General features: G+C 37.3%; 1 protein-coding gene across 1 annotated transcript in view; it reads right to left on the minus strand.

Moving 5' to 3' along the window:
- Nucleotides 1-333: 333 nt before the first annotated feature.
- The window catches only part of SEL1L (SEL1L adaptor subunit of ERAD E3 ubiquitin ligase), a 31,544-nt gene continuing 8,110 nt past the window's right edge, over nt 334-23,767 (minus strand). Inside the window, exons 4-21 of the mRNA XM_030949172.1 lie at nt 20,571-20,738; nt 19,864-19,969; nt 18,004-18,166; nt 16,484-16,537; nt 16,343-16,402; nt 15,646-15,727; nt 15,186-15,340; nt 14,390-14,446; nt 13,317-13,385; nt 10,792-10,869; nt 9,602-9,664; nt 8,739-8,826; nt 8,345-8,493; nt 7,610-7,775; nt 6,084-6,158; nt 4,313-4,485; nt 3,928-4,056; nt 334-2,736 (exon numbers count right to left, since the gene is read on the minus strand). Coding sequence (XP_030805032.1) covers nt 2,533-2,736; nt 3,928-4,056; nt 4,313-4,485; nt 6,084-6,158; nt 7,610-7,775; nt 8,345-8,493; nt 8,739-8,826; nt 9,602-9,664; nt 10,792-10,869; nt 13,317-13,385; nt 14,390-14,446; nt 15,186-15,340; nt 15,646-15,727; nt 16,343-16,402; nt 16,484-16,537; nt 18,004-18,166; nt 19,864-19,969; nt 20,571-20,738 — 2,039 coding nt within the window. The 3' untranslated portion in view covers nt 334-2,532. The remainder of the gene's footprint in view (nt 2,737-3,927; nt 4,057-4,312; nt 4,486-6,083; nt 6,159-7,609; nt 7,776-8,344; nt 8,494-8,738; nt 8,827-9,601; nt 9,665-10,791; nt 10,870-13,316; nt 13,386-14,389; nt 14,447-15,185; nt 15,341-15,645; nt 15,728-16,342; nt 16,403-16,483; nt 16,538-18,003; nt 18,167-19,863; nt 19,970-20,570; nt 20,739-23,767) is intronic.

The raw sequence follows: 23,767 nt of genomic DNA on the forward strand, positions 1-23,767 counted from the left end.
AACTGATTTAGAAAACTTATTAATATCTTTAATCCCTGAGTTAACTTGCCATTATTTATGGTAAGTACCTTTTTCTTCTACCACCACATTCAAATGAATGTCATCTGAAAAGTTAGTGGTAGTAATTTGGTGGAAGGGAAAAAAGCAGGAGAAAGACGTCCTTATTGCTCCTTCCAAAAGCATTTTTTTTTAAATGAAGTAACTTGCTGATCTTCAACTGTTTTCTTCTGCTGATTTCTTGGATGTAAAAATGCATCAGATTCACTGAAAGTAATCTACAAGACTGTCACATAGCAGCAGTGATGAGAGATTCTCATGCAAGTAAAAGAGAGCTTTTAGAATTCAGTTCTAATAGATCAACAACCAAAACACTTTAATAATGCAGTAATGAAATTGTTAAATTGCCTAAGAGACCAATACCAATGAATGAATGGTATTTAACTAAAAACGTTTTCCATATAATCTTTAATTTACTCATGCCAAGCTAAAACAAATTATTAAGTGAGAGTGGCAAAATATGTCAGAGGGAGTGTTCAGAAGTCACAGATATCTTAGAAATGCAGCTGGGGAATGCTGTACATATAAGACACTACATGTAAGTTCAATACTGTTTCATCTGCTAATGATGATTGAGACTGAACAGGCATTCCTCTACCACATGCTGCAACCCTCCACACTAAAAGATTTGTCTTCATATGACCAGCATAAGCATTGTGAAGTACTGAGAAGTTCGAACTATAATACTAGTACTTTTAATACTAGTCATCTGTGACATTTCCATTTACAAAAGAATGGATTGCTTATCTTCTATTCCAAGCTAGAGGCCTATTGTGCAATGATCTCCTTGCACATGTACGAAGTATGAAACCATACGAAACTCTCAATTCTAAATAAAGTGTATTGATATGTTGTTGCCAATACACTGGAAAAACATTTGCATGAAAAGAAGCCCTTAACCCTTTAAACACAACAGCTTCTGTCAGAAAGCAGCTAAAGCCTCATTTGTATTCATTCAGCTTTATGATAGTATATTCAGAGGGTTTAATGCTAGTACAGAAACCAAATATTTCTCTACTATTGGAAAATAAGAACAGACAGTTACGCATTTCATGCTCCTAGACTATTCTGCCACTGCTTCCCATCCCCAGCCCCAGAAATTATAGTTCAATGAAAATCATCACAAAGTGAAGAGACTCCTCTTGCAGTCTTAAATCATCAGTCCACAGGTCACAGTCTTTACACTCATTAAAAGGCCTTTACACTGACCTGGTGGCATCAAGAAGCCACTAGTCTTCTTTCTCTTTGGATTTTCTTGTTACAAAGGGTCCTCGAGATGGCACAGCCAGAAACATTACTGTGACTTTCCTCTATGCCAGGTACAAGAGAGGCTGGCAACAGCCAGAGCACCCCTGTAGCTTTGGAGCAGCATCACTGGCATAAGCCCATGCCCTTTTGTAGGGAGCAGGCATTTTTGTGGCTCTTTTTCATAGATGCATTAAGCAGATGCATGCATGAGATACACATATTTCTTTCTTGCAGTGCAAATCACTAACAGGTTTGTGGAAAATCAAGCACAGAACTTTCAACTCCAAAAGCAAGTCAGCTAACTCTGAGATTTCTGGCTCTCTCCTTTGTTCAGTGTGCGCAGTAATACTGGTGCTTTCTGCTATCTAGACTCAGCCTCTTAGTAAAGACAAATTTAAATTTAGGAACTCTACCAATATGTTTTCATGTCATGAAGGACTGCAAAGTACACAGGCTCCTGAAAAGTTTTAGAAGTATGTGAGATCTGGGTGCTGTGTGGACAGTTTTTGACTGACGAGATTCACAGACCCCACTGTCCCACTCCACCTCACGGGCTACATACTAACTGCTGAGACCTGTCTAAGGGGAATGCAGGAAAATACTCAAAACAAAAAGCACAAATGGAGAGTAGCATGTTTGCTGGCTTAGTTTTACAGGGTTTATCAATAATCTATGTTAAACCATCCAAGACAGCCTAAAAGACCAAAGTGTAAGAAATACTAAAAAAATGAAATAAGCACTATAGAAATACTTGGGATGCAGGTCAGAATTTAAGTTCCTAACAGCCCTAATCTTTTCAGAATTTGAATATAGGTCAGCTTCTTGGGACTTAAATTTGCCATAAAATTATTATTACATTTATAAAGGGCAACTGCTATCAAGCAGGCAAAAACCTTCCACTGCTAGCCTTCTGTCTCTCTGGGAGATGAAAAGGACTCTGAATAAAGAGGAACTAGATACAGCAGGCAACATTTTTGTAGTAGCACTCTTGTGTTTCCATGAAAAAAGCCATAGTGTTATTCCATTGGCACTGAAATAACATTCAAATCAGTTTCAAAATAATTTTCTTATCCCTGAAAAAAGGCATCATTCTAAGCAGCTTTCAAACATTTTTTTTAAACTTCTTTGTGCCTCTTTTGGGGGAGGGACTGTTGATCCAAAGTCCTAATTCACAATGAAAATTGTTCCTTTTGGAAAAATCCAGTTCTTTGACTGAGGCTCTTGTTGCTATTGTGGTGGTTGATGCTCTGGGGGCGGTTCTTGTTGAGGCACAGCTGGCCGCAGTCCTGCTGCTCTGGGAATTGCCTGGTGTTGCCTTTGTCTGTAAGCTATAATTGTTCCCAGGAGCAAGGCGATGATGGTCATAAGGTAGAGGTCCCACTCAGGCCCCAGCAGCTGGTCCATATCAATGTGTGAGAATACCTCTCTTATCTAAGAAAGAAAAAGTCCACATCATGTCAAAGAACACAAATGGGAAATTACTTTCATTTTAAATTCCACTTGTAACACTTTTCACGTACAAGTATCAGTTTTAAAATTTAGTGGCTCTTTTCCTCTCTGAAAAAATAGTATCACATCAGCAACATTTTCAGTTTCCAGGAACTAAAACACCATTGAGACTAAGAGCCATCCTATATAGAATGAGGTAGTCTATTTTCTATTTTAGAGATTAAAGTTCCACTATGGAGTTTTGTGGCTTTCCCACAAATGACACAGCATTAAGCCTTAGGACACTTGTATGGTACAATGCTGAGATTTGTGCAGGTAATGGACAGGGAATTTTGATTGAAGTGCCTTTTTGTAAGACCCCATTTGCATAAGGATTAGCCAACACACACTTCCATGCTTCACTACTGTATCTGATGATACTACACAGTCACTGCCAATTTAAATCTGCAGCAGCAGACTTAAAACCAGGAAAAGCTGCATTCTGCATACCAGCTTCTGTGAGTGCTATGTGGGTATTTGCCTGATCGACTTAAGTATTTTGACTGTCCTCAGCCTCAAATACTACTTTAATTTGTCAAACTCTGCTGAATTGTCTGAAACTGCATTTGCTCTAAGTGGTAATAACTTCCATACAATTTTAATTTATTAAAATCCAAAAAGGCAGTAAGATGTCAGAACACTGAGAAACATTGGAAAGACTTTAATTCCAGATAAGATTTTTTTCAGGGCCACTACCCAGTAGAAACTACAAAATACCTAAACTATCTAATACAAACACATTTTTTCCCCCACAGAGATCAAACAGAAGTATAATGGGGTTGTTGCAGCTGAATATAAAATAGCATGAGAATCAGGGATAATTTTTTTTTCCCCCTAAGCAATCATGTCAGTTAGATCTGCTTTCATTTTGACAGCAGATGGTCATGGATAAGAACAGTCAAACAGTTTTGAGAAATTCTCTTCAAGGGAAGAACAGCACAGAAGAGCACAGCATGTGCACATTTCAGATTCACAGAGTTGCACAAATAGGAAATAGGAATGAAAGCTTCAGTGACTTTCTTCCAGAAGGTTCAAGCAATACTTCTTACTTCTACTTAAGTAAAATTACAAATTAAGCTACTTTTAAAAATGGAAAACACATTTGCTCTTGTCTTTTAACTCTGCATTACTTACATTGATTTCTCGTATGTACTGCAAGGAATAAATCACTCCAAGCTTGCAAAGTGCTAGGAAGACTGGAACCTGAGCATCTGGGCTTGCTTCAGCTGCCATGTCATAGAATCGTTTTGCGAGATGAATATCCTGAAGTTAAGAAAATCCAAAGTACAGTTTTGAAGAACTTGAAAAATTAACCATAGTTTCTTTTTTTCCTAAGATATGTTCACCTTTGATGTCTATGCATCATTACTTCACATAGTTAAGTGTGAAGTCAATATACTTGTCCATTTCCTATTGGTGAATGTACTGGGAGACATGCTAATTCCACTAATTGTGGACTTAATTGAATATTAGCAAATGTACTGTAACAAAGCAGACTCTCAGTGTACAGCTCACTCACCTGCTTGATGCCCAACCCCTTCTCATGCATGTAGCCCAGATTAAACATTGCTTGAGCACTGTGCTGCTGTTCTGATGCCAGTCGATAGTGAATAAATGCAGTTTCGTAATCAACATCAGTACCAAACCCATAAAAATGGTAATCTCCAAGTTTAATTCTTGCAACAGTATATCCTAAAAAAACAACAAAAAAAGGATAAAATAACTAGGCAAAGAAACCCTTTTGGCTTCCTATGAAGATGCAGTAGGAGCGTTAGTATTACTTTTCACAGTTTGTACAAACTGTTTATCTTTCAACACCCCCTCACATAAACAGCTTTTATTTTTAAAATTTGGTTAAAGCTAACCAAAACACAGCCAATTTCTATCTGCAGGTAAGACCTCTTCCTAGTAATCCTACCAATATTTTTATTGCTATATAGTGGTATCAGCTGAAAACCCGTAACATGTTCATGATCACTCCCTTATTACAGAAAAACTTTTTATTTGCTATATGGCCTTTAAAGGACTCAACTTTTTTTTTTTAATGCAGTAACACTGGAACACTTGAAAAATAGTGTTTCATCATTCATGCCATCATCTCAATTTCTTAATTTTAAACTAAAAGCCTTGAAAGTCTGAATTTGCAAGGTAGTCTTGCTCTACAGTTAAAATGTAGTAGACAGATATTAACATAGATGCATCCCTTTGGAAGTTAGATACCTCAAAGTATTTCCTCATTAAGTTCACTTTTGGTTATTTTAGGGTAGGTAAACAAGCACCAGGGTTTAAATTTGTGTTGTTTGGACATCAAGGATGTATTTTTCATTAGTGCTTACTTTGAATAGGAAATTGCATTTCTTAAAAAATGATGAAAAGTAACAAATTACTCTGAAGGATTTTGGATTTATTTTTCCGAGCAGATATACTTTTAGAAAAGTCAGTGTAAACATTGCCAATGTTGTTTAACACTGCTCTTTAATTCCATATGGAACAGCAAAAGAAGCACAAAGTACATTTGTATCTTAGTCCTTTTAGTCTTTAGAATCACAGAAAAGCTCAGATCTGCAAGGATATTGTAATGACACTATAGCTAACAATAGACCAAAGAACACTAACCATCCTATCTGGGATACAACTTATGTTAACAGGAGGATGCAAACTTTCCCTCTTTACATGTTTCATAGCAAAACAGATGAAATCGGACATTAATGGCTCTACTAAATGTAAAGGAAACCTTCTTGTCTGACCATTTGGGAGGCACTGTGGCCATCACACTCCCACCACTACAGACTGATACTGCAGGGACTGAAGCTCCTTCCTCCTTTGCAGTGCTTGGCTGCAAGGGCTGATGAGTGCTTGACTCCCTACTTGTGCCACTCACACAGTCAGACAAGCTTTCCTTACTGGTTTGACTCTGGGTTTCCAAGAGCAGAGTCTCAGATGCCTGAATCTTTTAAACAATTTAATAATGGCACAATAACACAAAAAACAGCTTGAGCTTGTATTTCCGAGGAGGAACCCCAAACAAAAGAATCTCTGGGCTTTTATACCCTCACAGTCTGTTCATACTTAAGTGTAGGGTCCTTGGCTCTGGCTGTGTCTTGTCACCTGCCTGGGCCACAGGTCCCTGGGCCCCTTGTTATGGAAAAGGTTGGCAGTTCATGGCTCCTTGCCTTGGGCTCCTCCCACCCAGAGCTCAACCTGCAGCTCACACTGCAGCTGCAAACCTACACTGAATGTACTCCGCAATATAAAAAGAAGCAGATTGGAATTGTAAGGCACAGACATACCTTGAGAAGCTGCTCTATTCCAGTGAAGCAAAGCTCGAGGATAGGTTTCATTTTCTCCTACTATGCTAGCTTCTTCTAAAGAAGAAAATAATCCAGTTAAATAGAACCATGGTATATGCACACACGACCACAAAAAGCCCCCTGCTTATCTTCAGTCTGGTGAAATATGTTAAAAACTTGAAGCAATCTGTGTTATAGAACAAACAAGATTCAACACATCTGAAACTTATAAAAACCCCTTTCATTTATAGGGCCTTTCCATTTATCTGCCCACATAAGGGAGCTTGGAACAAACTATATAATTTTACCCTGAACTATGGCTTACCAAGCATCTCTCCCATTCCAGCTGTAGGAGATTCTGATGCATACTTGAGGAATGACAGAAAATGCAAGTTTTAAGAGCACATAATTTGAACTTTGACAAATACAAGGTTGAAGTATAACCTGTTACAGTTTTGGCCATCTGAAACCTAGGACTAGTCAGGTAAAACAAAGGCTTAAACTCCTTTAACCAGCCAGACTGCAGTCTCTTACATAGCAGTGCTTTGGCTACTTCAGAAGTTGTCCATGTCACAATATGAAGGTTCATGAACTATCAGACAATTCAAAGGATTTATAACTTGAACTTCTAGTGTAACTATGGTTTCAGCTGTACTGTCCCACAGCTGACACAGATTTTGTATAAAACATATAAAGTAATTTTAAATCAATCTCCAGTCGAGATGCAGATATATCTGAGTAAAGACAATCAGAGTTTTAACTCAGGGAAAAATTCTGTTTCTTTGCACTTCCAGCCAAGACCATCACTACTGTACCTTATCTAAAGATGATTCACTCAGACACCTTTAAAAAAACATTAACTGGAAATGAAGATGTTAGATTAGCCCATCAGCCACCAATAGGTGCTTTCAATACTAAGATATAAAGCTGGCAAGGAGACCAAGATTTGGTTTAGAGAAAGTTTAAAATACTGGGTTTTGCAGTTTGTAGAAAGATTTACCATTGTACTTCCACTGTCTACCAATGACTTGAAACTCCAATAAATCCAAGTTCAAGCCATCTAGTTCCAGTAAGACATGGGATAAGTTTTTTTTCAAATCTAAAAGAATCAGCTGCTCAGTTCCTTACCCCTGCTTCAAGAGTAGCATCAGTAAAGTCACACAAAGAAGAAGGTGCTGAGAAAATGCATTACAAGAGAAAGAACAAAGGACACTGAGACTTCTATGCATAGTACTGGTCAAAAGTAAACCTAATGCAATCCCTGCTTTTACAATTGTGCTTTGGAAGTCCAGAGAATTTTTAGCAGTGTGCAATATTCTAAAGACTCTCTGCTTACACCATTTTAAAATCCCCAGGTCAGAAAATAAATGTATTTTAACTTTTAGTCTATGAAGCCATTCTTAGAAGTGAAAATGAAAACTGATTGCTTTCCAGCGTGAAGAGCAGGTAAGAGGACAAGAGCTTCATTAAAGTTCTAACATGCCACCTCCAGAAAAACCCTTTTCAGTATATATTCAGATTCTTACTCTGATCAAGTATAAAAGCAGCATTGCTTTGTGCAACTTCATAGCCTTGTTCTGCCAGAAGAAGATATTGAACCACAGCAGAATTTGAATCACCATCTTTATAGCTGTTGTAGGCAGTCATCAGTCTTTCAGACCAACGCCCCCGTTCACAGACATTCTTAAACAACTGCAGAGGAAAAAGGAAGGGGGAGGATACTGGTTGTCAGGAACTTCAAAAATTTAGGTTTTGCAAGAAGTAACACTAACATTCTGATGCCTGTTCAAAATATTTGTATTTCACATGAAAACATGACAAGCAACCTCCACCGTTCAAGACAGGCTTACTTTAAGATACAAGTTGCTAAGCAGATAAATGCTTAGCAACTTGTAAGATTCTTAGTAAGTAAAGATAGTAACTTGTAAGATTCAGATGCTTACTCAGAATTATTTAGTATCTTAGTTTTGTTACACTTAAATCCAAGTATAAAAGAATTTGGTACTTATAAGTGACTGTTGCTTGCTTTGCATTACATTCTTTAGATTTTCTTTGAAGTTAATAACCGAAATACAAACCACGTAACAAAAAAGCCAAAGATTTTTCTCATGAAATACAAACAAGTTTGCTAATATATCACTTTCCCTTTTGATAGCCTTGACTCTGCAGTCACTGCTGGAAACATCCTGTACAGGCTGATGTGGTTGTAGCCAATCTCTTGCCAGTCAGTATTATTGATGTTGATGAACAGGTGACCTTACCTCAACAGCAGTATGACAGGACCGCATCACTCCAGTGCCAGTAGCATGCATCTGAGCCAGATTATAAAAAGCCAGAATGTGGCCACCCTGGGAAGCCAAGTTAAAATACTTCAAAGCTTGTTTGTAGTCTTTCTTGACTCCAATGCCATCTAAAAGAAAGATTAAATCATTGCTATTCATTCCTCTTGAAAAGCAGCATTGTACCAAACAGTTCTTACTCTTCAAAATTACTCTAGAAAAGCTTTGTGAAAAAGTCAGGAAAAAACAGAATGAAACAAGTTCCATGTTGTAAGCCCATTCTACATGCAAGGTATGCACACTTGTAATGCCACCTAGTGAGCAGTGACTGAAAGGGCAGATGCTTAAACCTGCAAATGGTTTTGATGCCACTTACTGTAATACATGGAACCTAGTTGAAGCTGTCCATCAACCCATCCCTGTTCTGCAGCCTTCTGGAAATACTTCAGTGCTAGCTCATAGTTCTGCAGAAAGATTTGGTCCAGTCATTAGAGCCTTGCAATACACCAAAGTTTAAGAGAGAAAATATGCATGTGCATATGTGAAAGGACAGATCTATTTCACAGAAAAATTACAGCAAGATTTTTTAGTGAAAATATTCCTCTGTTCAAAATCTGGAAGCAAAAAATGAAACAGACTACAATGATATTTAGCCAGTTCCAACTCTGCAGCTATCTCAAAGCTGGCATCCACATACAGCCTTTCTAGAACAGTTATGCTTAACAGAATGGAAGCTCTGTTCTGGTTTTGGAACACTTATTTCATCAACTTTGGGCTAATTCAAATTTTGAGTATCTGTTTGCATAGCTAAATATAAAAAATTTGACAAGAAACCTTCCTGTGGGAAAAGCAATAAAGGAAATTAACTGATTAAAAAGTTTCAGTGTTCCTCCACTCCCACAAGTCACAAAATGGGGTCAGTTAGGATTTGTTTTATGTCACAAGAAAATTAGAGACAAGCTCAAATCTCCTGTTAAAATGCACACTTCTATGCATTTCTAATAGCTTAAGCAACATTTTCAAGCTTCTGAGAGCAAAATCAGGATGCTTCTTTCACAGCTGCTAATTCCATAGTGCATTTTTTTTACATTATAGATTTTCCTCAAGGAATTTTCAGTTTAGCAGAAATCTTCATAATTAAGCTTTCCACAGTACTTTCCTCCAGAAAAAAATAAATCTGTTGACAACAAAAAGTCACACAATCACCTATGATTAGAAAGACGACTGTCAAAAGCTTACCACTGGAACACCTCTTCCGTAGAGGTAAGCCATTCCTAATCCACTCTGTCCAACTGGATTACCCTGAAAACACAGAAAAACACTTCTGGAAAGAAAGGCAAAACCTACATCTATATTATTCAAATCTAGTATGTCTTGAACATCATGAAAACATAGTACTCAAGAGAGATTCATTCTTTGCTCCTAGTAATACTTACTTAGGGAGGAAACAGAATTTACAGTAACTTTTTTCAGTAACTAACAGCTGATGAACAGGGAAAAACTTCCAATATTATTTATGAAAGTTTACTGTGCACTTTTACAGTGTTGTACAATATGTAGAACCCATAACCTTAGAAAGATAGGGCATTAATAGTTTACTTATCTTTAGTTTTTCCAACTTCAAAATGTTTTGGGTGCTACAGAAGTTCCCAAAACGGCTCCAGGAACTCTTAAGAACCCGTGTTAAGGGTGAAATGGTGGCTGTCCTGTGGGCTACATTACTATCCACTGCCCCTGCAAAAGCAGGCATTATGGCACTACTTCAGTGCCAGCACAGGCAATGGGACACATCAGAAAGTTTCAGTCAATGCAGGGTGAGCACATCAAGAGATCCTCACTTTAGCACAGAGCTGTGGAATCTAAGAGTTGTGGAATCTAAGAACCAGAACTGCCTATGAAGGCAGTTATCTTACAAAAGTTCCTTCAGAATTTAATCTACTGTGTTTCACATGCTGAACACCCTTCCTGGAGGGCTACTCATGCTTTAATTGTATACATAATTAACATAATCAAAAAACATCATCCCAAAGACCAAACAGTCCAGTGAGATGAGAGGTATAAAATTATTATATATTCACATAACAGAAGCACTGTAAATTCCTGTGACAAGACAACTTCAAAATAACAAACACTAGCACTTCACAGAATTGCAGACTATTTAGGTGGACAGTATTTCATAATAATGAAATAGAGTTAGACTCTATTCATGAGAGCTAGACTCCTTATGCCGAACAGAGCTTCATGAAGCACCATGGCCAGAGCTGTTTTTGACATCTTAGGCAAGAAAGATTATGGGCTAATTAATCTGGGAGAGAAGTTGGGAATAGGTGTCTGCACATGGAAGAGCACATGAAGCATTTGCAGCACTTCAACTTAGAGCTTATTAACTTAGTGCACATGCTGTAGTTCCACCTTACAGGTAATCATACCATATCAGCAGCTTTCTTGAAATACTGAAGGGCTGTTTCATTGCTCTGAGGTACAACATCACTTCCTTCTGAATACATCTGAAAGAGAAAGCCATTACTGAAGAACAGCCAAAGTAGTCAGTTTAGCATGAAGACCATGAAGCATCCTCACTTTACATATTGAGAGGGAGTTACTGTACTTAGATTATTCTGACTATCTCTTTACTGAATAATCATTAAAACTTGTCCAGAAGCAGAAAATACATCCCTCTGCTGTAAAACTCAGAGTTCAACTTGCTGATGGAAAAGAACTGCCCATACAATTAATTTTTCAAGACAATACCCTTAATTTTTAATTTCTACCAATGTGCAGTGAAAAACACACAATCAAGCAAAAATCTTGAGACCAGCAGAAATCAAACTCTTTCGGCAGTAAAAATACTTTGCAAAAACAAAGCAAAAATTGTTTACTAAATACAGTTCACTTCCACAATAATTAGTGACGAAACAACCAATAGAGAATGCAGGAACTGCAATTTCTTCTGTCAGGTGCCTTGAACAGCATATTATGCTATTTTTTTAGGTTTTAAGAACATTAATTTTGAATCCTCTGACAATGACAGCCTGAAAAAGATGACCTAGAGCTGGTGCTTATTGTAGCCTAACCTTAGAAGGTACTCAAATGGAGTAATAAGGATTTAGCTCCTCACAGGCTGAAGGTAGTCTGCAACCCAGATCTCAGACAAGTGACCTAAATACTTTCTAAGCAGTAATGCATTATAATCACTGCCAGCAACCTGCCAATCACATTTTAAATTAAAAATCATAGAACAGACTGGGTTAAAGATCATCTGCATCCAACTACCATGCCATGGGCAGGGATGCTAGCCACTAGACTAGGTTGCTGCGGGCCCAACCAGCCTGGCCTTGAACACTTCCAGGGATGGGACATCCACGACTTCTCTGGGCAACCCATTCCACTGCCTCACCACCCTTTGAATAAAGAACTTTGGCCTAACATTTAGCCTAAATCTTTCCTCATTTAGTTTAAAGCTATTCCCCGCTGTCCTATAACTACTTGTTGTGCAAAATGTTGCTCTCCCTCTTTTTTGTAAGACTCCTTTAGGTATTGGAAGGTTGCAGTGAGGTCTCCCTGGAGCCTTCTCTTCTCCACACTGAAAACCCCCAGCTGTCTCAGCCTGTCTGCATTGGAAAAGTGCTCCATCCCTCGATCATCTTGATCCTCTGTATTCACACCAACAGGTCCATGTCTTCCCTGCGCTGAGGACTGCACACCTGGACAAAGTACTCCAGGTGGGGTCTCACAAGGGCAGAGCAGAGGGGGAGAATTGCCTCCCTCAGCCTGCTGGCCACTCCTCTCTTGATGCAGGCCAGGATGCTATTTGTCTTTTGGGCTGCAAGTGAACACTGCTGGGTAATGTCCAGCTTTTCACCCATGAGATTCCCCCAAGTCCTTCCTCATAAGGCTGCGCTCAGTAAGTTCATCTCCCAGTCTGCACTCCTATTTGTACAGGTGCAGCCCTCCCATTTGCACTTATTGAGCTTCATGAGGTTCTCATGGACCCACACCTCAGGTTTGTCCAGGTCCCTTTGGGTGGCCTCCCACCCTTCTGTTGTGTCACTGCACTGCTCAGCTAGATGTCATCTGCAAACTTGCTGAGGCTGTGCTTGATATCACTGTCTGTGCCATTGGTAAAGATATTAGAGAGCACTGGTCCCAAGACAGAGCTCTGAGGGACCCCACTTGTCACTGGCCTCCACCTGGACACAGAGCCATTAATCACAACTGTCTGGCTATATCCATCCAGCCAATTCCTTATTTCCCAGATATTCTACCCTTCCAATCCATGTCTCTCCAATCTGAAGACAATGATGTTGTACAGGTCCAGATAGATAGCTGATATCAGACATTCTTTCCTTGCTGACCATTATTTTCACCCCATCACAGAAGGCAACCAGATTGGTCAGGTAAGATCTGCCCCTAGAAAAAAAAAGCCTTAAATTTGAGATAACTGAAACAAAGGCCCACCCTGCAGATAGATTCAAGCTTTAGTGCAAAGTAAGTACAGGCCTATTGGCATTTCTGACTCAGATGCCTCAATTCTCTACATTTCCTTCCCATTTCCTTCACAACTTAGTATTTCCCGATGGGCAAAGTTTTGAGAAACCTAGTTTTCCCCCATACTTTGCGTGGAAAAGAATAGTTTCCTATTTAGAGTTTTGAATTCCCTCACAGAAAAAGGACATTCAAATATTTAATTATTTGATTAAAAAACCACCAAAACCCTAGTTCAGGCACTATTTAAAAAAACTCCAAAAAGTTCTTAAAGTAAAGGAAAACTTAAGACAAGACATAACAGACTACAACACTCAGATCTTGCAGAAAAACTCAAAACAGGAGCTAAACTGCAATACTTAGATTCCAGAATTCAAGTTTTAGATTGACTGATATCAGAAAGTAGGAAACATTTTCTATTTTTCTTTGTAAGGCAGTCTTCTTACTTTTGAGAGTATTTATATCTTACCTTTCCTAGAAAAGCCATAGCATGGGAATTGCCAGCATTAGCTGCTTGATTGAAGTATTCAAATGCTCGCTGTAGAAAAGAAAACAAGTGTTTTAATCACCATCACTATGATTTGAGCAACTTGTCTTGCAAATGGAGTAGAGGCAGATAGATTTGTTTGCCAAGTTACCATGTTCTTCTGGGAGTAAAGTTACCAATCCCATCTAATTTAATATATGTGACAGGGTTCTTCACTTATATAATTGCAATATTAAGCATCAATCCCTCTAGCCAGTGTATTCCAAAAACCAGAAGGGGAAAAACCAAACTGCAATTGTTATTATGCACTGTCCACACAGGTAAATCTTACTTTCTTATGGTACCATCAAATCCTGTTTAGAATAGGCAAGATTGGCCAATTCCTATTCTACTTTTACACAGAAATTGGTTATACTTCTTCTGACCACTCACTATCATCTCTGAACCCTCCTGAAGCAGTCATTTTGAGGTATTTTAAATATGATGACTAATAAATAATTTCTGTTAAATAATTACTGTATTGGATTAAATAATCCTCAGGACTGCACATCCTTAGCTCTCCATTTTTTCAATACATACTTCAAGATGAGGTTAGCTATTTTAACTTCCATAAGCAAGGTAGCTAGTTTGGCTTACATCTGCAGAAGTTCTATTTTCTATGCACACCTAATATCTTTAGTATTTAAAGTTACAATGTTTTGTCTACCAGAAGCAAAATATTCTTGCAAGCCACAAACTACACTATCATCACTAATGTATGCCCAGCACATCATGAAGATTGTACCATATTTAGAAAAGCTCAGCCAACTCCAGTACTACTTGATAAGGTTTTACTTTTGACATTCTCATTTTTAAGATGGTTAATTTTAAACTAGTTATGTAAAAAAATCAGTTCCATCTTCTAGTCACATAAAGATTCAGTTGTTTTGAATAAGGCTATTGAAATTGTTACATACCATACAGTGGTACTTACACACTTTTGCACCACTTTTTCAGTTATACTTTCTCCCCCTCTGCCCAGCATATTATGCATCAGAGATATAGAGAAAAGGTACCTGATGATTTTGCTCTACTCCTCTTCCCCCATGCAAGTGCAACTGTCCAAGGCCAACCTAAAAAAAATGTTACATTGCAGGTAAGTCACTTTTCCCTTGGGACTTCTTTTTCTAGCAATACAGATACAGGTGAGCTAATTACATGCACAAAGATAGACAATATCAGAGTTAAAGATGCCACAAAGTTTGAAGACACAGATTTGATTCAATAATTACAGTACAGTCCTACTTTTTCACACTAGCCTAAACGGAAATTTATCCTAGATAGAAGCAACATACTGTCCTAGATGTAAAGTAACAAATGTTCTTTTGAATCCTGCCTACCTAAGTCTTAAGTGATACGTAACCAGGTTGGCTTAGGACAATTTGCCTCTGTTAGCATCCTCCCCTCCTGGACTGTGTGTAGAAGAGATCCAGACTGCAGCATGCAGAAGTCATGCAACAGCAGGAGCAGTGAGAAATTGAAATCCCTTGTCAAGGCCAGTATTTTTATCTAGCCTTCCTGCACAACATCTGAAGTTATCCTTGAAATAGTCTGGCTGGTTTCTAGCGAAAGCCAAAATCTCATTCCTAAGATGGTAAAGTTGTTTTCAAAAATATTTGCATTTTCTGTCCAAGTTCTACCTTAAACACACAAAAACATAAGTCTCTTCACATAAAAACTAAGGGGGAAATAGGAAACAGATTGATTCTGGATGAAGAGAACACTAAAGCTCCAATGTCTTTCCATACTTCATAAAGCTGTTCCTGTAATTCTTGAACATGTCTGAATGTCATCAGGTGAACTGAATCTTACCTGTGCTTGTACATCTCCCTTCTCAGCTAAAAACTGGTAATACTGGATCAAGTCTTCTTCTAGCATCCCACTTGCCATTCCTGGATTTTCCACTTCATCTGCTAAGCGAATTCGCTGAACCACTGTGCCACCAGTCAAGGAAATGTCACTAGCAACTGGAAAGGAGATGAGATAAATTTTCAGAAAGGTTTTTTCAATACAGAAGTTACACCATAACTTAGTAAAACCAGATGTCTACAGAGCTTCAAGCTGTTACTCAAGAGAGAATTAATTACTTTGATACCCTCCAAGACATTTCAATACAGACAAAAATAGCATATCATAATGCAGAGCCATAACTTGTTTAATATCAGAAATTCTCTATTTATACTATTAGTGTTGGAAGTACTTTAGTCTTCTAGTTGAAAGATGAAGAAGAACACAGAAAGTCAAGAATGTTACCCTAGTAGAAAGTTGTTACCGTGATTAGCTACGAGTCGGTAGTGAGTGAGAGCAGATTCACAGCTCTGAAGGACTCCTATCCCAGCCCAGTACCGGTAACCCTAGAAAGGAAACGACAAATATGGGACTAACAATTACTTGAGAACATACTGCTTGCAATGTTACAAACTTCTTTCACATTATTTGATCAAGATTTGACAAGACAACAGGCTGGACAAAGGCCACGAGTCCATTGTAGCTACAAAAAAACCCAATGACTGACACTATTAAAGGTTAAACATGGCCAGTATAGTTCAAATATTACTCAAGAAAAAGCAAATAAGTAGAATGATGCTTAAGGGTGAACCTGTAAAGCCTTTTATTTACATGTTGCACCTTGTCTTAAATCTCACAATACTCATTAAAACAGCATTTTCTGTAATGATCTCTTTCATAGTTCTCATTTGATTACAAAAATTTTAAGTCTGACAATTCTAATTTAAGTCAAGAGATTTAAACATGGTCCATCTAAATTCATAGTGGTGCATAGCTTAAAATGAGCAGACTCATCCTTGAATTAAAAATGAATAATGGGGAAGATACTACTGCCCACCCAATGCATACAAAATGATGTAGTATTTGGATGGGGTATTCATATGAAAGGAAATCATAACACTGAAAATGCAGGAGTACAAAAACACTCTTGCATGTTTAAAGTTATTAACCATCTTACTTACCAAGATCATATGAGCGATCAGATTTCCTCCTAGAGCTCCAAAAGTGTAATACACCAGAGCCTTAAAACAAAAATCACTGGTTATTTAACATCAGCCTCCAAGAGAAAACACAAGACCACACACCGAAAATTTCTAAATTACCTTAGCTTGACTCGAATTGACTCCTAGGCCAGACGCATATAGAAATCCAAGTGCCTAGAAATACAAAAGCACACCTTTTAAAAAACCACAGATCAATTCTCCTGGAATACATGGGCATAGAGATTCAAAGCTGCAAAGAGTAGGCCAAGCTCTACCTTCAGTTTGGTGCTGCCTATATCTGTGCTCTTCCCTGCCCCTTTCAAAGTATGAAGTTTCAAAATCATTCAGTTGCTTAGGATGTTAACATAAATTAGTGTTTCACCAGAATTTGGATGAGTGAATCAAATGCAAGGAGCAAACTACTACTTCCCAGAATATCAAGCCTAGATCCAAAGGTCCTAAACAGTGCAAGTATCCCAGTTTAAAGATCCTCAAGTGAAGCTAAGCAGTATTTGTCAGGTTATTCATGTACCCAGTTTGCCTCAGACACCAGTGTAAACATCTGTGAAACACAGCCTTGCACAGAAGACTTGTACTGTTTGATTCACAGATCCTATGAATTCACAGTTTTGCATCTGCTCCGCCACTGGTCACTTGCAACTATAAATACAAACAATCAAAATGCTCTGAGCTATTTATCTGAGGTTCTTTCAGAAGTTATTTTTGTTCTTAAGATTTACATTGTTATTGCTCTGCCTACCACACCTGTTACAGCTGGTAGCTCAGAACAGAAACTAGTAGCACAGAAGCTAGTGTATAAGTAAAGATGTCTATATTTCAGAGTTCTAAGACTATTCTAGGCAATCTGAAAGTATACACAAAAATTATCTCATGCAGACAGTATTGAATTTTAGATCAATAAAAGTCAAGGTCATCACTGAGAGATAAAGTCTGTAGAGAAAACATGCTCCTGCTTTCTATGGTAAATGGGTACTCCATGATTAAACAGGGAGCAGCTGGAGATTTGGTAGCCAAAGAGAAGAGAAAGTTAATAGCTCCTTAAGAAGCTGACACTTCCTAAACAAGCGATAACTAAACAATAAGTACATGCAGGCATGAGATATTAAAATCATTAACACCCATATTTTATGACATTTTGTAACACTAAGCATGAATAATTCTGTGTTCAAAGGCACAGGGACAAAGCAAGTCCCAATCCACTAAATACATGTCAAGTTTCCTAGGAGTTTTTATTTCCTAGATTATAAACTGGTGTCATCTCATAAAACTGCAAATGAAAAGTCACAATGTTGCACAAAAACCACATAAAAAGTACACAGTTTCAGAAGGTTTGTTGGCTAGAGTCACCTATATATACCCGTTTTTTTGACTTATACATCCAATGTTGTCAGTCATAAAACAGGGGAAAAAATTTTAAAAGACTAGCACCATCTTATATTACTGGTAGTTAAACATTTTAAAACTCAAACAGAAGATGTGTTTGTGCTTACTTTGAGGGTACAGGTGCCATCTATAAAAGCACCCTAGAGGAAGTACAATCTAAAACCCTATATCTATAGGTTATATTATTTCATTTATAAACCTATAGAAGCATCTGTAGGATCTAAGGACATACATACCATTTGTCCTTTAGGAGAACCTTCTTCCGTTAGTTTTTCAAATAGTTCTTTTGATGCCTGGATGTTCTGCTTCAGGTAATCCCCAAACAACAAAGCATAAGACACTTTCTCCATGGCCTTGGTATGATTCATGTCAGCTGCTTTCAGAAGATACTGATATGCTCTTAAGAGAAAACAATTTCTTTGTCAACTTGAAGCAATGTAGTAAATTCCATTTACAAACCTGAAGATTCTGGAGAGGGTTTTGTTCCTCTGTTTTAGCCTTTATTTTCCAAAAACGCATCTACCTACAGTCATTTGTTCCAGCTACAAATCATCAACATCAGCAACAACACATGATTTAGTTAATGGAAAAGCTGAATTTTAATGGTTGCTCTACTCCATAAGCAAAGCAGTGTGCATTTCCTCTCCTCTAAGACATACAAAAAATGTAAGCTCAAATGATCATATTTTTGTAGCAACAATTTTTAGTTCTGTACTAGGTGTCCAGTGGAACCACTCCTGTAACAGTCTCCTATCACGGTAAAGAGAAGCAGCCTGAAAAAGACAATGTATTCTCTACAATCTGAGTACAAAACCACTCCAGTGAAAACACCAAGCCTTGGGCTCAAGACAACAGCATGTGATCAATTTTGTGCTGAAAAAGTCATGCTAACAAACAGAGGGATCTCTGAATACTCCTTTTTCTATTTCACTCTCAGAACTGGTAGCCCTTCAAAGTAATTTCAGAGAAGCTGGTTTAACAGCAATTAAAAATCTCCTAACTTTACACAGGGTTACACAGTATCAAGCAAGCCTGCTTCAGCTTAGCCTCAGGGACCCTTGAGAGCACTCCCAAGATTTTCATTTACCTCTCCTTCTTTCAATTCTCAGGCATGTTCTTCAGGACAGACTGAGGCATACCTGGTTCCTCACAGAAGTTCATCTTCTAAGAAAGTGTAAAGTGTACAAGAGAACTAACACCGAATATTGTTTTAGAATTCTTACACTATTTTATACTAAAAAATACTACTCAGAATCCAACAGATATTGCCTCTCTTTGTCTTTGCCAAGGTGCAGACAACTTTAGATGTTCCTCACTTTCCCTGACAAAGTAGAAATACACTCCCTTATTTCCACAAATGAACCTAAAATAGTTATAGTCCTCACATATTAATCAGCAGAAGTTGCCAACATGAATAGGAGGAAGATCTAAATTAACATAGCAATTCTAAATTACAGTGCTAAGTCCACAGCTATTTAATCAGTAATTGGATGCCTTCAGAAAATAAACTAGAATGAACAGAACACTAATTTCTAATTTTTTTATTTGTCTGCAAGCATTACCCTCCTCTTTCTAAGAAAATTAATGATTAGAATTATAATGACTTGTTAATTTTAAGTTTAATACTATTTTTATGGTGACCAAAACCATCAGAAAGCAGGAGAAAAAACAGAGCAGGACAAGAAATGCCAATTTTTCCCACTTCATCTTTGAAGCAGAATGACAGCAAGACTGCAAGAAGCATGTGAAAAGGGCAATTATCTCATAATACATTCTCAGTTTTTTTCCTGGCCAGTTGCCATGTATAAACTGGAGCTAGAGAACTGCAGCATCACCTTGCATTAAGTCAATGTTTTGATGACACCCACTCTTCAGAAATTAATCTTACACAATTTTTACTGCATTCAAAGGAATGCAGGCATATTTTTTTTTCAAATACCCTGTATTTACTATCTATCTTCTATCACTGCATAGTTTGATCTTGAGTCCAATAAAGCTCAAAATCTCAGGACAGCTCATTCAAGTTCTTTTCAAGTTAAGCAAAAGTGACCAGCCATATCATTCTTCTCCTGTGGGGGCAGATGAGGTATACTTACACTTTCTTCTGAGCCTTTTTACTACTTTCATTAAGGATTTTCATTCCAATCTGATATACATCCTCAGCTTCTTGCATCTGCCTTCTCTTATTAGACTGCTCTTCAGCTAAAAAAAAAAAAAAGAAAAAGAAGTGTACATAAAGAGCTCAAATTATACCACTGAAGACTATCCTCTCAAAATTCCTATTCATTCTAAAGGGTAAGTACAGCCAGAAACTTGCTTTTGAAGACCAATAAACAAAGTGATTACAAAAAGCTGTCTAATTGATGTGTTTGATATATTAACAGATGATTTCTTCTTGTGTGATGTCTCACACATTAGTTTGCTGATAAAATGTTCTTTTTATTCCTTGCTCAAAAGCAAGCTGTGCAGGTTCCTCCTTCAGAAGGACATTTCCTAGAGAAGGGTTGCCTTTCTGTAACAAATCAGTAAGTATAATAGGCAATACTGTCAAACCCCTATCTCTCCTCCTACAGCCTCAGAAACAGTTTTATAGAGGCCTTCATTGCACTATTTCCAAATCAGGTCTAGGAATTGGCATTTTTTAAAACTTCTTCCATCATGAAAACTTTGCCTTTATAACTACTTGTTTATTATGGTATGAAGTGGCCACTTCTACATCCTGAAATAAAGAGCATTAAGACGACTGAAAAGATGAGCCTAAAAAAGCATTCCTTGAACAAGAACAAGCCAAAAGGTTGCTTACATTCACAGAAGCCCCACTTCTGATCTTTCTTGTAATCATAGGTTGTTGCACACCACAGCCTGCCATCTTCCCTCCCATCGGCAGTGCACTCTGCATATTCCTTCTCCATAAACAAAAACGGGAAGTGGCAAGGTTCACCATCTGCAGTGCCTCCAATAGCTGTCAAAACTGAAAAGACACACCTAGCAATTACTCTCCTTTATTCCCAAATTTAAATCATATGTTACAAACAGAAAAGTGCTCCTATGTTGGTTTTAGGCACAATCACGACAGAACACCACACATGACAAAATGCTATATTGAAAGCACTGGAGTATCAGCAGGGAGTACACTCAAACACACAAATATATAAAAATATTTAAGTGAAATCACTATGATGTAGATGAAAGGATTCTCATCACCATGAGTTTGGTAATTTTCTACTCTTGAAAATACTTAGGATAAATTGCACTGTTCAAAGCCATTTTGAATGCAACTAAATATATTGGCAAAATGAAGTAATTATTTTAATCTTTCTCATGCACTAAAACTTCAAATGTTACTGATTCCAATATCACAATATTTTAAAATCAAATCAATCTTCTATGAAGACTAAGAATTCTCTCTCTAGGTTTTGAAGATGGAATTATTTCAGTTAGAATTTTATAAAAGCTTTCCTCTTTCATTAAGCTCAATCCAACAGTTGGGTTCAGCTTAATTTGAAAACATTTGCAAAATCATGCAATTGATAATGTCAATTATAGAGTTTTTTTCAAGTTAACTCTGTAATTTTTGTAGTTACAGAAAACATTAGTTCTTTGTTTGAGGGTTTATAATTGAAAGGTCTAAAGACTATACTAATTTAAATATTTCATGTTGATTTTTTGAAGTAAAAGAAAGTCTTCAGGTATAGCTGGACCTGTTCAAACTGCTCTTCATAACTGGATGCCTTGATACAGGTTCCACCACATCACTTCAAGTTAATTATATCACAAGAGAGAAACTGTTATTTTCAGTAACTGCACTCAAAAATAACGTGTCAATATGCAATTAGCCTGGAATAATCCCAGGCATTTGTTACCTACAAAGTAATATACAAGCTCCTGCTAAGGGCTCATGAAACTACCACTTATGGGACCCCTCACCACTGTCATTTGAACAAGCTCCAAGTCCAGGAGCACTCCTCGAGAACTCTTGGTTTTATTTGTATTGTTTTGTACCTTGTCTCCTGTGTGGAAAGCAGTTTTACACAGGCTCTGCATGAGATGCAGCTGCACACTAAAGTTATGAAACTACTCTGCCCCAATGCTCCCCTCTTTGCATTTTTTAAATTCTAAATTCAACCATAATGCTGTTTTTGCTCCCAGGTAATAACAGAGACTAATCCCAAGAGCAACACAGCAACGCAATCACAGGTTAATGTTCACAACAGTTATTTATGTACTTAGACATTGATAAATACTAAGTAAGGCAAACAATTTACCCAGAGGATAAATTAGTTTTTGTCAAACCAAATGCTCCAGAAGCAATTTCCCTCTTTACTATCTCTGAATAAAATACGTGGTATTTAATTATATTTTTCCTAATTTACATATGTCTTGTTTCACACATTAAGCTGCAGGAAACCCAAATATAGATTACTTATAAGTACTGGCAATATTACTGCAAGATTCTTCCAAATAAGGAAAATAAGTGCAACAGGAATTGCCAGTTCTTTATAAATTTGTGAGCTCTTTATAAACTTCTGAGCGATTTTCAGCAAAAACTGTTAGTGTGGAACTTCGGTGTTATAAAACCCTAAAACACAAATAGCAATAACTAAAGAAATAGCATTTTCTTTACACACTATCTCATCACTCATCAGAAGAGAGCAGGACAACTTTCTTAGAAACTTAAAACCTTTACTAGCACTAATTCTAAATTAGTGATTTTTTTGCTCCATATCCTACAAAACATACATGGAAATTTTCAGGATATACTTTCGTTCCACGCAATGTTGTGACCATACACAGTACCTAAACTGTTCTTAGAAAAGCTTTTATGTTCCCTAATGCAGTCCTATTACCAGTAGCTCATCTGGAGGTGTAACACCTTTACCTCAAACAGGTGCTCAGTTAAAGCGTTTGTAAAGCTGTCCTTTAGCACTCTTCTCTCCTAACAGAAAACATATACTTTTCTTTTATAATTGCTTTTTAAAATGAAAAATCCCTCCATTCACACTGCTTATTTAATTCATAAAATGTTCCAAAAACTGTGCAAGACTTAAACTTATGGTTTTTGAAAGTCACTTACAGTATGTTGATAGTAATAGTTAAAAACCTTAGTTCCCGAGGAGCCAGTCAGCTGGATATATTTTTGTATGAGATTGAAAGTATCTTAAAGTTTACTTTTGACATAGACTGCACGGACTAAATATGGAGCATAGCTTGCTGTTTTGCGGCAGAAAGATATTTAGTGGATTTTACATACTTTTTTCCTGTACAACACAGCATCAAACAACAACACAGCACTGGTTAAGCCTATTACTGAGTTTTCACAAACTGATATTAGTTCTGCTCTAATAAGGAAACAGCTTTGAAAACACTCAGTCATTACATGATAGCAGGAGTTATTAAATGAGCTATTTCAATATGAGTTGAGAAGACAAGTGTCATTAGTACCACATAACCGTATTTTTCAGTAATATTGGAGATTTACTTTTTATGGACAAGTAAAAAGGAAAAGTCTGCTGCATAGGTTAAGGTACTCAACTGTGCCATCTTATTATCAACTACTAACTGCAAGACAAAAAATCATAAAATTATGTAGTAAAAAAGTCATATTAGAATTTCCTAGAAATTTTGGCCCAAGACATAAGGCATTACTTTTATTTAAAAACTTCGTGAAGTTTACATGCAGTTCAGATGTTGCCCTGAGACTCTCAATGCTGTTCCAGGAAGCTTGTCTTTACATTACTATTTGTTCCTTTTCTGTCAACTGACTCACCAGGCAAACAGCCATGGGATTGAAAAAGACTGATGCAAATTTCTCTTTGTATTGCTGGTGTACATACAGAGCACAGAATCTGTTTTTGCTTCTATTTGAAGAAATCAGGGCCTTCTCTATTTGATGGTTAAAGCTTTCCAGCAAGACAAACAGTAAGAAAAATGGAATATTATTTCAAATGCATCTGAAAATAACCATTTCAATTACAGTACCTTTCAAACATTTTAATGCTA

The sequence above is a fragment of the Camarhynchus parvulus genome, chromosome 5, assembly GCF_901933205.1.
Source record: "Camarhynchus parvulus chromosome 5, STF_HiC, whole genome shotgun sequence".
NCBI classification, from domain to species: domain Eukaryota; kingdom Metazoa; phylum Chordata; class Aves; order Passeriformes; family Thraupidae; genus Camarhynchus; species Camarhynchus parvulus.